The 14,177-nt window shown below is 46.3% G+C and overlaps 1 protein-coding gene across 1 annotated transcript; it reads left to right on the forward strand.

Annotated features, from left to right (window-relative positions):
- The first annotated feature begins 202 nt into the window (after positions 1-202).
- LOC114615324 (vomeromodulin-like) lies at positions 203-13,930 on the forward strand. The gene is made up of 15 exons (XM_028761038.1): positions 203-232; positions 2,355-2,634; positions 4,606-5,104; positions 5,414-5,515; positions 6,092-6,247; positions 7,002-7,086; positions 7,436-7,493; positions 8,217-8,287; positions 9,480-9,626; positions 10,227-10,349; positions 10,511-10,578; positions 10,834-10,864; positions 11,981-12,041; positions 12,740-12,819; positions 13,687-13,930. The coding sequence occupies exons 2-15, from the start codon at positions 2,370-2,372 to the stop codon at positions 13,708-13,710; spliced, it is 1,770 nt and encodes a 589-aa protein (XP_028616871.1). The 5' UTR covers positions 203-232; positions 2,355-2,369; the 3' UTR covers positions 13,711-13,930.
- Positions 13,931-14,177: the final 247 nt, after the last annotated feature.

The following is a 14,177-nucleotide window of genomic DNA, read 5'->3' on the forward strand; positions in this document are numbered from 1 at the left end:
GCTCTGACAGGCACAGGAACATGCCAACAAAAGCAAGAACAAAGGTCAGCTGCTATTCTGGAAAGCATCACCTGTCCTATCAGCACATCGACATCAGGCCCCTTCCTCCATCATGACCTTTCAAGGAGGCACTGGATGGGCTATAAAAGGGAACACATGGTTCAGGTTCACAGCAGAAGCAGGAGCAGGAGAAGCAGCTTCTGAAGACAGCAAACCTTCAACAAGGGGCAAGGTAAGGACTACCCAGAAATCCACACAGAAGGGAAAGGATGGCAGAAGGACCATGAAACAGGTCACCTCTGGACAGATAGCGAGGGCTTACTCCCTGGAAATCTAGAATGTTCCTCTGCTGCTGAACTGCAGGACATTAGGCCTACAGTGGGCTGAGGGATAACAAAGGCCTAACAGACTGCTTTAAGAAAATGGGAAACTGAGTGCTGGACTCCCGACACATCCATCAGTTCAGCACACATGAACTCTTTAATAGACACACATGCCTTTCTCTTCCTCAGACTGTGCTTAGGCAAATGGCATGCTGATTAGAACGCTGAGAGGTCAGAGAGGAAAGGGAGAAATCTGGTGAAAATGTGAGGAGATTTATTTTCAAAACAGCAGTTTATTCAAGACAAGGAATGTGCCACTGGCATCACTTTACTGAAAACACCTTCGGATGCTGATGGCAACGTAGTGCTGGTGCACGATGCAGACCCAAGCCTGCACCCATCCTCTAAGATTGAGAACTTTTCACACATGGGTCAGTTCAGTTCTGGGAAGACTCAGTCCCTGAAGACTACAGGAGTAGGCTAAGAGGTTAGGGTGAAGCAAGATTTGAAAGATGAGAGGAGGGGAGTAGAGACAACATTTTGAAACAGTATCAACTAATTATCAGAGTGGTACCAGTCACAAGTGAAGGAGGAAATTAGTGGATAGTGTCGCCACGGGAGCCATATATCAGTCAGGTTCTGTAGCGATTCTATGAAGTTGGGGTTGTGGCTGCAGTGTTGGCGAATGGATTTTATTATCAGGGACTCATAAAGGGCCCAATTTCAATTACCCAAAATTCAATGACTTATCTTGGGGTACAGATTTAACTGAAGGGATGAGATGACAATCTTGACAACTTTGCAAAAAGTGGGGGAAAAGACCCACACCCACAATTTTTCAAAACCTGACAAGCAACATGGAAGAAATGCCACTGTCCAACCATCTTGTAGAAACAAGTCATGGACACATACCTCACCACCCCTCTAAAAGTTACAGAATGGCCAGTCAGATCACTCAGCTGGTCAAAGTACCTGGCACTAAGCTTGATGACCTCAGTTTTATCTCTGGAACACAAATGGCATAAGGAAAGGATCAACTCAAACATGTTGTCATGTGCTTAAACACATGACTTGGAACACACATATGCAACAAGAGAAAGTAATGGATACATGGAATTAGATTTAAGACAGGCCAGGCAAGGTGGTACACAGCTTTATTCCCAACACTGGAAGGACAGAGGCAGGAAGATCTCTGTGATTTCAAGGCCAAACAGGTCTTCCAAGCAAGCATCAGGAAAGGCATGTCCACAAGATAAAATCCTGTCTCAAAAGTAAATAGAGGTAAATGTTAGAGAAAAAAGCACTTAGAGCTGAAGGGAAAGCAAGGAGACAGACATGGTGAGGCAGGAAATAATCTCCAGAAGTCACCAGCACAGGTCCAATCTATCGAGAATGAGTTATGCCACCCAAGACAAGGGGAGCCGGGATCAGATGGGTTTTGCTGGTACAATCAGATAGGATTACTTAGGAAAACTCCTATACAAATTACTCACTAAGAAGATACTTGGGGGAAGGGACCTGAGATTGTAGGTAAGGACACAAACCTTGACACATTCACAGAGGGCGACTCGGTCCCTGATAAGAGGCAGAGGACATAGGACACGGTAGAGCAATACTGTAAAATGGACAAGTCATGTGTGCAATCTCGACACTGAAAGCAAAACCATAAACAGGGACATCTATGCTAGGGATGATACCAAGGATGTGTGACGTCACATGACAGGGCAAAGTTATAACATGTACCACATGTACCGAGGAAGAGAGACCTGAGGACACATCTAGGTTTACATTGACATGTTGCAGTCGATTCTGACAGAACAATGAACCATGGGAGAAACACAAAGAGGAAAGAGGTGTTCATCAAGACATTTACTGCTATGTATCAGACCAAATTCAGATGATCAGAGAAGGTGGGGCTGTCAAGAATATCAATAACAGTTCTCACAGGAGCCAGGGAGTCATCTACACAAAGTTCAGGGACAGCTCTAAGATCCCTTGGAATGTGACGTTCGACCCATTTCTCTTCTTCAGGTTTCAGCCACAAAGATGTGGGTTCTCCAGGCCTTGGCCATCATGTTGAGCATCCAAGCAGGAACACTTGACCTGGTGGAACCACCCCCAGTGGTGAACAATCTTCCTGTTGCTCTGCCTGCTCCACTCAATCTCCCGGTAGGACTCCCAAGTTCCCCAGTCCTCAAAGGTCCAGCCAACAATCAAGTCTTACCTCCCAAAAGGCCTGTAGCTCCATCCAGAGGTGGCAAGTGTGCACCTGTAGCCAGATACTACCTCTCCAGTGACAAACTCCATGAATGTAAGTAAGCCTCATCTCACCTCTCATCTAGAGTCCTGTTCACATTTGCCAAAGGCTGCTCATTTCTGAGCTCAGAGGGAGTTCAGTCAACTTCCTGAACAAGTGGCTTTAAACATGATGACACAGGAACACATGCTTGGTGCCTATAGAGCAAAGGGACCTTGGGGCGCACCTACAAATTCTGGTAAAGCTAGAGGATGAATCCAGCTCATGAAATGCCAATCTAGGAAATGGCAAAGCAGCTTGTAAAATTCACACAGTTTGACCAGGACAAGGCTATGCTAGCCTGAACAAAGGAACTGTAAAACCCCAAATGCTGTACAGTCTAACAATTTGCCTTCCAGTTGAGTCTTCCCATCTAGAGACCATGTCATACTACAGGTTCCGTCTTGCAGGGCCTCAACCTTTCCTCAACTCCCATAGATCCTTGACCCTCAGCCCAGTGCTTAGCAGCAGGAAACATAAAATTTAGCAATGTCCTGCAAGCCCTTAAATACATATGTTCTCTCAAAACCCACAGCATTTCCTAACTGAGATAAACATTGTCCTCAGAGATAAAAACTCTAATTCCCATGACTCTCAAAGGCTAAGAGCATAAAGAAGTAATTCTGTTTGAGAAACAGAAAATGGATAGGACTCATGGGACAAATAACAACAGGAACCCCTTGCAATTTCTTAGCAGCTCCCTAGAGCTCCAGGTCTGGCAAAGCCACACATCAGAGAATGGTAGGATAAAGATGGAGACCAGAAGCCAATGAACTAGTAGAGTGGATTACAACTAACATCCCTAAAAAGTGCAATTCACGAGGCACAGAACTCTTGGGATGAGAAGGAGTAGCTAGGTTGGAAAAGATGCTTCAGGGACTCCCTTCAACTGCATTTCTGTTGAGCCAAAATCATCTCTTGGCCCAATCATCTTCAACTATACAGTCAGCAAGGCTGATCACAATCAATATTTCACTGACCTTTTTCTATGACATTACTACTACAGCCAGAAAGATAGGCATGAGAGAAAAGTAGTCTAGAGACTTGACAATTCTCCAAGCCATGGCTGACTCAGCCTCTTCAACACTTACCCTGGATTTCACCTCCCTCTTCCTACTTAAATCAGATCAAGGAAAAAACATAGGCTCCTTGCTGGCCACCAATGTCCAAGTCTTGGGCAAATGGAAAGGCACAGAGGCACGTCCTTCCAATATAACACATTCACGTAGCAAGAATCTACAAGATCAATGGGGTGAAAATGAAGCAAAAAGACCAGAGGAACCTGGGACACAATGGTCTAGATGGAAAGAAATTGTTCTTTTCTCTTCAAGACACTGACACTTCCATAGCCCCTTCGCCTAGTAACAGATAATGACACTCATAAAATTTTCTTTTGTGTACAAGCCATGCACCATATCCAGCAATAAGCCTTCAACAAAGACAGACACTGCGATCAGGGAAGACATGGAGATTCTAAAGAACAGACCTGAAATTGGAAACTATGCAGTAGGACAAACAAACAAGTAAAACCATGCTGGCCTGATGCCCTTTGCACGCATAATAGGACCACACCAGAATATTCTGAATACAAGTGCAAGTGCGCCTGGGCCAGTGAGTGGAATTATATTTTATACAATTTTTATTAAAAGTAAGTAAGAGGACAAAAGAGAACAAGACAGAAGAAAAAATGACAAACACAAATAAGTCTCCACCCTCATGCCGAACACATGTACCTTTGAAGAAAACACACTCATCATAGGTTAGCATCAGTGTGGACTAAAAGGAGCTGTTGACATCATGGAAGATAGATTTGGTTGACACAAGGCTAACTCTTATCTAGGGCAGGGACAAGACTAGAACTTGGAAGGCAGGATACAGAGTCCCTTTGTGCCCCATATTTCAAGATGCTATCTTCCAGAAAGGAAGGATGCTAGGGCTGAACTGACACCAGATCTTTCTCTCTCTCTTTCTCTTGATCATTTTTAGACCTCATGAACACACTGCCCCCACAGATTGAGGACATGGTGAAGTGTGATGAAGTTAACCTGGAAGGCCTGGTTGGGGCTGTATTAGACACAGTTGGGCACTCTGACCTGCTCTCCATCTTAGATATCACTTCCCTCCTAGGAGGGGTAGGAGGCCTTGGCCTTGGTGGACTCCTAGGCAAAGAAGGTAACGAGGATTCCTCAAAGCCCTCATCAGGCTCCAAGGCCACTGGTGGTCTTGGCCAGCTAATCCCAGAGGGCCTCCCAGGCAACCAACTCCTGGGTGGCTTACTAAACCTTGGTGGAGACAAGGGCCCTGGAAAAGGAATGCTGAATGGGCAAGGGCTCTCTGAACTCACAAAGCCTCTGGATGGCATAGTTGAAGATGTGAGCAACCTAAAAGGTTCTGTCGAGGACAAAGTGAGGGATATGGTCCCAGAAAGCATCAAGGAGCCAATTACAGATCTGCTCAAGATGGATATCAAAGACACTTTGCTCGAGTAAGTGCTTTATTACCCTGGGGTTTTGGACAAACAAGCTGCTTTGGGAGAACCCTCAGACTCAACTCATAGCAAGCCCAGGGACAGCCACCCTTCCATAGAGAAACATAGTTACTTCACCTGGAATTCTCTTGGGAAAATAGGACCAGGATTTTATAAGTTCAGACCTTTACATGATGGAAAGGAAAATTCCGGGGTCATAGGACTAGCCAAAATCACATGGTGGTGAACTCACCGCTCAAAGGTACTTCTCCTAAGGGCCACGCTGTTTCCATGACATACAACCGAATCTCTGTTGTCACTCTGCAGATTAAAGGTCTCACAAGTATCAGTGGACAGCACGGAGATAACCATGGGAGCTGATGAGATCGAAGTTCTCTCCTCAGTTACTGCCAACATAGAAGGAAAAGGGTGAGTGTGTTTCCACAATGCTTGTCTCGGTCAGCCTGGAGGAAGGTACATCTGCCCTATGCTAGAGTCAGACGATAGGGACACATGCTTAGACAGAAGAGGATTGGCTTGACATCCAGCCAGCCTTACACAGTAAAACATTATCTCAAGAAAGCAATATATACATAGTTATATATGTATATAAATCATATACATAGACTGAAGAATCAGTAGCAGCCCAGGCTTGCTCCTGGCAGATGTCTCTTACGCACTTCTACTCAATGCAGAAGGTCCAAGCCGAAGACTTGGGGGTGAACATTTGTCTGGTAGCTTGTGCCACAAATATTGGGTGACCTCCCCAAGGCTTCATAAGACAACTGTTTGTGAAATACTAAATAGCTGCCAAAAAATGACCAGGCCCTTCTTCATGTGGCAAGGAACTGAGAACCAAAGACCATGTGGTCTGGGATGCTCAGTCCTTTCCCCTAGAGAAGGACCATGGCCCAGGGAGTGAGTCAAGTTCTCAAATGCCTATGCCTCTGCTGGATCCCCACATCTCAGGCACCACTCCACTCACCCTCACCTTCCTCTCCACAGCCTGCTTGGAACAGTCGTCACCCTACTACAGTTTCAATCTAGCCTGGACGTAATAATGAAAATTGCTGTTTCCTCCAACAACACCCAATGTGTCAACCTTGATGTCCAAGACACCCACATGCATGTCAAGGAAATGAACATTAACTTGGTAAAGACGTAAGTAAAAACCTTTCTTTTCATTACTAGCTGGATTCGAACGTGTCTCAGAAGGTCTGAGAGGTGAACTGGTCCACCACAGCACACTAGACAATCCGTAAATGCTGACTAGGTAGAAGCTGACTAGCAACATCCCACTTTGTTGAACAACAGTCTTCTCACACCTACATTACATCATTCCTCCTGCCTGTTTTACAAACCCACCCAATACACTTGATACATACAGTACACTGACCAGATTCAAAATGCAAAAGCAACCATGTGGCTTGACAGCTGTGTGGCTCAGTGGCCTAGTTCCCCTCTCCTGGCCCAACCATAGCATGCAGGCTCTGTTGACGTAGGTTCACACTGACAAAGGTAGAAACACTTCTCAACCCCCACAGACCCAGCTTTCAGTTTCTTTACTTCCCTATGCTATGCCCAGGGGAAGATCCATTACATTTTCTTTAGCTAGAGTTTACACAGTTGTGACTTCAGATCCACAACTACACCAAGACAACAAACAGGACTGAGAACAAACATGCTCCACTGTCTGAAGGGTGAAGCCATCCAGGTGGACCTCGGGACTAGGTGTTCTGTGTTTTGCCCAGGTGCCTTTGCATCTTCCTTAAAGACCAAGCCAAGAGCTCAGGTTCTCCACATATTGAGAACACAGGCTTCATCCAGACTGCTTCATCAGTGAGATGTTTTCTCTAACACATGGACAAATCTAGATATACAAGGATCACTTACTTCAACATGTGTTCTTTGACAGAGTCACAGAAACTGTGCCTCTGCCTCTGCCTCTGCCCTTGAATGAGGTCATCCCAGTAGTACTGACAGCAAAAATCAATGAAAATGTAAGTCCAGGGGAGGGAAGGGGTGCTCCTGCAGAGAGCTAAGTAACTGTGGAAACACAGGGAGAGAGAAGCTTGCAGTCTGTAAACGGCCTGATGCTAGAAGAGACATAGGAACAAAGTGGGGCTCTCTGGAGCCCAAGGGCCACCATGGACAAGCAGAAGAACTGGACCATACTGCCTAGCAGCAGAATTACAAATCATGAAATATGGCAACCATGGATAACTTCAGCCAAGGAGAGGCTGGGGAAGTGTCACAGAAGGGGAAGCCAAGGGGGAAAGGGCAGGACGTGGTGTGTCAAGACAGGCTACTGAAGCTCTCTCAGCTAAGCTCCATGTGCTCACTTCACAGCTGGAGAAATCCAACTCCTGTGCCATCGTCCTCAATGACTTCAATGAGTGCAAGAACAGTGAGTTCTTCCGTAGAGTTCCTTTTAGACCAAACAGAGATGGCCTCAGCAACTTGGGGGAATTAATAGGGTGACACACCACACAGATGGATGTCTGGGTTGATACCCTCTAAAACTACAAGGACCTACACAGTCTCCTCAGCACAGAGAGAGAAGACAATGGTCTACTTGACCTTTCTTCTCAATGTACATGGCTTCTGACATATGGAAGAGGATAGGACCCAGTGCCTCTGAGGGAGGGGTCTGCCTGGATCTTCCCAACCCAAACACCTTTCAAAGGCAGCAGTGTATGGAGTCTAAATCAAGGGCATGCCCAGGCCCTCATCTCTCAGTATCTGAGACCAGGAAACCTCACAGAATCCCTAAAAACATAACAGTCACAGTTGGTGGGACATACTGGGTTGAACCACCTGGAGAGGTGAAGTAGGGAACTGGGCATATTTCTCAAGTCCCAGAGTAGACAAACTGCAGGCTCTAGCTAGCCAGTCTTTCCATTTCCTCAACCAAAACAAAACATCCTAGATCCTTGCTGGTAAATCAACAATTCATAGCATCCCTGAGGATGTGGAAGCCGTTTATGGCTGCATCTAGTGACTGGCAGGTAGAGAGAAGTAGCTGTCCATACTGATATCTAGAGGAAAATGAGAGCTACAGAGTTTGAGGCAGAGCAGCCATTGGTGGTTGTCTGTGTCTCTCCATTACTTCCCCTCTTTTCCTCTGCAGCTACTGGCTTATTCAATTACCAAGTTCATACTACCAGGATCTCTCCCAAAGGACTTGCCATCCTCTACTGTGTAAGTATTCACTGGCTTTTCAATGGCAATTGGATGAAGGGTGGAGGCCTACCTCAGCCACAAAAGAGATCAGGTGGTCAGGATAGGAAACCATGGGCTCTTTTCAGTCTCCCGAGTGCCCAGCTAGGACAAGCTCAGTCTAACCCTCTTTTCCCTTCACCTGCACAGGACAATGGCCTCTGAGGCATTTCAACAGGGAGAAGCATTGCATGACCCAGCTCACATCTCCACTCTCAGTGACCTACACACAAACAAACAAAAACACCCTGCTCCTTCCAAACACCCACAACCCAACCAGGAAGGCAGAAGCAGGCCAAAACAAGTGAGGAAGGGGGAGGCAGAGTTAACTCAGCTTCTCTTCTGGAGCTCCATCAGAAAAGCTCCGCTCACTTGCTGAAGCACAAATAGATGCATAAAATGAGATGAGGCTCATCAAACAACCTGCAACACACACAAAGCACATAGATAAGTTGAGGTTCAGATCCTTTGACACACTACATGTGTGGTAACAGAGCCTGGCCCTGCGCATAGTATGACATGTTACAGTCAAGGTGAGAAGTCAGGAGGTCTATACAAGATGCGCATGCATGGGTGATGAAAGACATGGGTCTCTCTTCTCGGTGTTCCTCACAGATGTGCTGACATCACTTCCAGAAAGAAGTTATACTTCAGACATATTACAGGAGAGAACATACAGAACAAAAGAATGAAATTGGCAGAATGACAGAGAGAAAGACAGAGAAACAGAGAGGCAGAGAGAGAGACAGAAAGACAGAGACAGAGACAGAGGGAGGGGGAGGGAGGATACTCAAGGAAATCCAGAATATCTAAGAACTTACTCCTCTGTATGATGAGTTGTGAAATTTGGGAGGGAAGGAAGGCAAGGGAAGGGAGAAGAGAGGAAGGGAAGGGGAGGGAAGAAAATGACTGAAACATGACTAAGCATGGCCCTTAGAACTGTGTCAAGTAGAGGATGTGACATGTGAACACACACATGCCCATGATATCTGTCAGAAGTGGCTATGCCCCTACAGCTGAGGATTTGTGGTCTCTCAAGAAAGCTGGACTGCCCTGACCTATGCTACACTGCCACCAAGACTAAGGCATCTTCTCTCTGCACTTACCCAGGGCCTTCACACCTAGGATAGTCTGGTGAACTCACAAAAATGTTCCTCTGCTTTCCCCTCCTTAGGCTAAAGCCAATATAGGCAACAAAACAGTACCTGTGCCTGGAGGTCGGCTGCCTCCAGATCCCAAAAACGCCAGCATTGCAGTAACCATCTCCTCCTCAACATTGAAGACACTTGTAAAACACGTGGCCAAGCAGAGTTCTGTTCAGGTGAGTGTACTCGATCAGCCACAAGTCTGCACTACCCTAGATATCAGCTGAGACTGTCACTTTGAGAAAAAGACTCATGCAAAGATTGAAAAGACCAATGACAGAGGACACACATTAAACGTAGCGATCAGGATGGGGCCTTGATGTCATCAGTGGAGCATCAGAAACAGGCTCAGGAGTCAGGGGTCAGGGGAGGGGAAGGGCAGTGAACATAAACAGTGCTTGTGTGTCATCTGCTTACCTACATACCATCAACAGGTGTCATAGCATAGAAGCATCTTCACCAGAGGCCACCATGGTCATCAGAGAGCTTTTAAGACAAGGGCAGAGAAACACACTTCATCTTTGAAAGGCTTGATGGAAAGGAACATTTCACAAGGTCGCTGCCCCAACATCCACGCACTGAAGTAAACAGAGACCAGGGGTGGGAAAGCTCCTGGCATTTCTTTTTCTCAGCTGTGCCAGAACCCAAACTGGGCAACCAAGCCTACAAACCAGAATGCAGTATCTTAACAAAGACAGAAGGACACATGCCTGCCTCATGATACAGCACCTCTGTCCTCTTCCCCACACTAACTGAAGTCTTCTTCTTCACAACAGATGAGTGGCCTGGAAGCACAAATCACCCATATAGTATTAGCCTCCCAGGAAAACAATGTGCTCAGAGTCCTGTATAAGGTTGACATAAGGAAGGATGGAGAGAACTTTGCCACTGGGGAAACGGTGAGTGCTGAGAAATGAAGGATACTGGGGTGGAAGAAGGACTTGGATGAGGGGCATGAACTCTTTCCAAAAGCCTGAGGCCCATTACGCCTTGGTGTCCCCACAGCAGAGGGAAAGGCCAGGTCCCCTTGTTTCACACATGCTCTCTTGTGTCATTTCAGAAATTATTCATCTCCCATGGCAGCAAGATTTCAAATTCCAAACTGGTACCAGACATCAAACTCACAAGGTACTACAACAGACCCTGTGGAACACACAGGCAGGAAGGGATCTGGGTCTGGGCAAATAATTCAATCATTACAGGAATAGGGAATTAAGGCGTACATGATCTCATTCCCATGACTATTCTGCCAAGCAGTGCCTAGCCTACAGCTGACCCACTTGAAATCAATTCAGATAAGACTTGAACTCTAAACTTGAAATCTAAACTTGAGTAGAACTGTTCTCATGTACCTAATGGTTCTCTGTTCTTTGTTGCTGACAGGTCTGAGCACAGTGTGGTACCCCCCGAGGCTGTAAGTTGACATGTCCTTGTATACTGACCCATGATAGGTGGGAAATCAGGTCAAAGCCAGACACACAGTGATTCAAGACTGGGGGAAAGAGAGGCCCATGGGGACTAGAGCACACACCTACTGTATAACAGAAACTCAGACTCCTAATGTGTTCTCTGAGGAGCTCTTAAACCATAGCTGCCCATTCCCAACTGACATTTGGGTGGAGGCTACAAGGAGCATACATACGAACACATAAAAGGAGACAGAAGACACTAAAAGTCTGGTGCCACGCGCAAGAGAGAGACCCACAGCAGGTGCCCAGAGATGAGATTAGAAAATGTGTCCCTTTAACACAATGAGAAATGGGAGTCAGGAAGCAGCTGATTCTATGGTGACTCCAAGGCCAGTAATCCCTCCACCTCTCCTTAGCAGGGAAGTGACAGAGCTTTCCAGGCTATGGCTAAGTTAAAAAGAACTGAGTAGGATTGACCCCTGACCTCACTCCGCTACTCATTGACAGGGGACACAGTCGTTTATAAGCAAACAGTAAAACTCGGGATGTTAAAGGGCAGAGTGTAAGGAGCATCCACTACATGCAGAGAGTAGAGTACTCCTACAGTAGCACCCAAACCCAGTACTGCAGTAGTGTGACTTTCCACAGAGGAGGGTGAGCAGTTAGGAAGCATGGGTGTAGGAGCAACACCTCATGCTCTCAAAGGAGGGTCACAAGAGAGAGAACGACCAGCATGTCAGAGACAGACTCAGACCTACATGTAACTCACATCAGAGCAGGCAGCAGTGACCAGCCACTGCCAGTCCTCCTTCCTGTAGCCTACAAATTGCTCCTGATGTCCTAAGGCCACCTGCTGTACATGTAGCAGAGTGACACTGATCAGGCCAATATCACTCCTCAAGGAGCCACAAGGGAAACAACACCCAATAGGGACTCCCAAAACTTCCAAAGTCAAGACCCCTAAGATACATGAGATCCATCTCCACATTTGATCTTGACACATGACAGATCTGTCAACTAGAGAACCATAGGAACCAGCAGCCTGAGATAATGCTCCTGGGCCTTTAGGCCAAGCACAGGACTGCAAGACTCTACTGAAAATGTCTTCCCATGTCTTGCAGAAGGCAGAAGTAGAAGACATTATGTCTGAAGTCACAAAGAAGGCCTGGTCCAAATTCAATGGTATGTGAAATTAATAACAGTGACTGTTGTCATAGATGGTGCCCATGAGAGGTGGGAGGAGGACACATAAAGGCCCCAAATCAACAAGTACTAGGCCACCCCATCATCTGCCCGCATACATACATACATACATACATACATACATACATAGCACCTTCTCTTTCAAAAATGACAGCAAGTCATGGTTAATAGGGAAAACACATCAAGTAGCCTCCCAAGAAGCCTTGTCCACTGGTGTCTTTGGACCATGACCATCAGCGTATGCAGCTGCATGGTGGACCTGGGTCACCCACCCCTATAGACATTAGGGTTATGACACTTCAAAGCTATGTCATACCTCATTGGACAACAATGATGACAGTGCCAAATGCCATGTGTATACATCCCTAGTTAGTTCTATTGTAGTGCCAAATAGTGCACTGACCCTCAAATGAGTGTGGCACTCTAGTCAGTCCATCGCTAGTCATCAGTGTTAGGAGTCCACCAGGTTCCCACCTGCTTTGAAGACCTCTCTTCCCATACACCATCCTATAGCCTCGGATGGGCAGTATTCATGCCACCATGTTAAATGTGTGTGACAGTGACTCCTCCTAGGGCCACATACAGGTCAGTGATTCCATGTGTGACTGTGGTCAAACCAGCCAATCAGGTTGTCATTTCCCTTAACTCCTGTCACAAGGTGATACTTCCTTTTTCAGAACTGCATAAAAAAATGAATATTCCAGATGGAGTGACTTCAAATACTTTAACCAACTCCAATGTCAAATTGCTGAGATCAGTAAGTAACAGAAATACAGTTCTTTTCTTTCTTTGTTTCTTTTGCTTCGCTTTGCTTTCCTTTGCTTTGCTTTGCTTTGCTTTCCTTTGCTTTCCTTTGCTTCCCTTTGCTTCCCTTTGCTTCCCTTTGCTTGCTTTCCTTTGCTTCCTTTCCTTTGCTTTCCTTTGCTTGTTTTTCTTTGCTTTCTCTGCTTTGCCTCACACACAAGACCTTGCACATACTCTTGAACTACCTATACAAGCAGTGTGAAATGTGACTCAGAAATGGCAGCTTCTCTCATATGACTCAAACCTTAAGCTGTCCTTGACCCCATACTTCCATACAGCTGGGCCCAAATCAATTCCAAGAGTGTCTGACTGAAAGAATGTCAGCAATTGTACACTTCATAATCCCATTCTTTTATACTGAACCTATGAGGGTGTCATTACCACAAGCCAGCCCTGACCAGGGAACAGACCACAGACCAGATGAATGACATCTCAGCTATAGCTACAGTGACAAGTCACACAGCCCACAGTAGGTTATGTGATAGCCATAAACAGTACAGTTACTAAACAACCAGCATAGTGCCAATGCCAGCAGCTGTTTCACTCGGGATCTTGTGAACACAGGAGTCAGTGCCATATGATTGATGTCTCTGTGTGGATCCTGACCTCATCTGCATGGATCCCCTCCTGCCAGAGGATTCACCTTCAAATTCCTTCTCTCATAGTCTAACCACTCCAGGGTGCTCACTGGCAGGTGTCCGCTCCCCTTCCCTTAAGCAGTGCTATGGCGATCTGTTGGGATAGATAAGTTGGCAATTCTCATGCCTGCAGTCAATTTCCAGAGTTAAAGGCAGAAACTACTGTCTTCCTCTCTCCTCAGACTGACATTCAGGCAGCAAGCTGAAGCCAGCACACTGAACCTAAAGTACTGAAGGACAGCAAAACCCCCTGAGGATGTTTCCATGCCTCTTTTACCCCATCCTTATGATTCAGGAGACAACAACAATGGTCTCCTCAGCACACCCAGGATCCCCTCTCTGCCTTGAGTGACAAGGACAAGAACAGCTGGAGGAAACAAGCATTGTTGTAATCAGCTCCTTAATAAACACTCCCTGCATGCAAAAGTGAGAGACGACTGGTTCCTCAACGCTGGGGCATAGTCATGAGCTTGCAAAGAGCATCTTACTTGGGGATGAAGAGTAACATGAGACAACTAAATCCCGTGACCTCGGGTGCTCTGGGCGACAATGATTAAACCTTTCTGCCCCTCACCTCCCTGTCTTACTGTGGATCTGGAGTGCCTCACAGAGGCTCAGGTGGTAAAGCCTTGCTCCCCACCTGGTGCTATTAGGAGGAGGGACCTGTGCTGCC

The sequence above is a fragment of the Grammomys surdaster genome, unplaced genomic scaffold (assembly GCF_004785775.1).
Source record: "Grammomys surdaster isolate TR1022 unplaced genomic scaffold, NIH_TR_1.0 126635, whole genome shotgun sequence".
NCBI lineage: Eukaryota > Metazoa > Chordata > Mammalia > Rodentia > Muridae > Grammomys > Grammomys surdaster.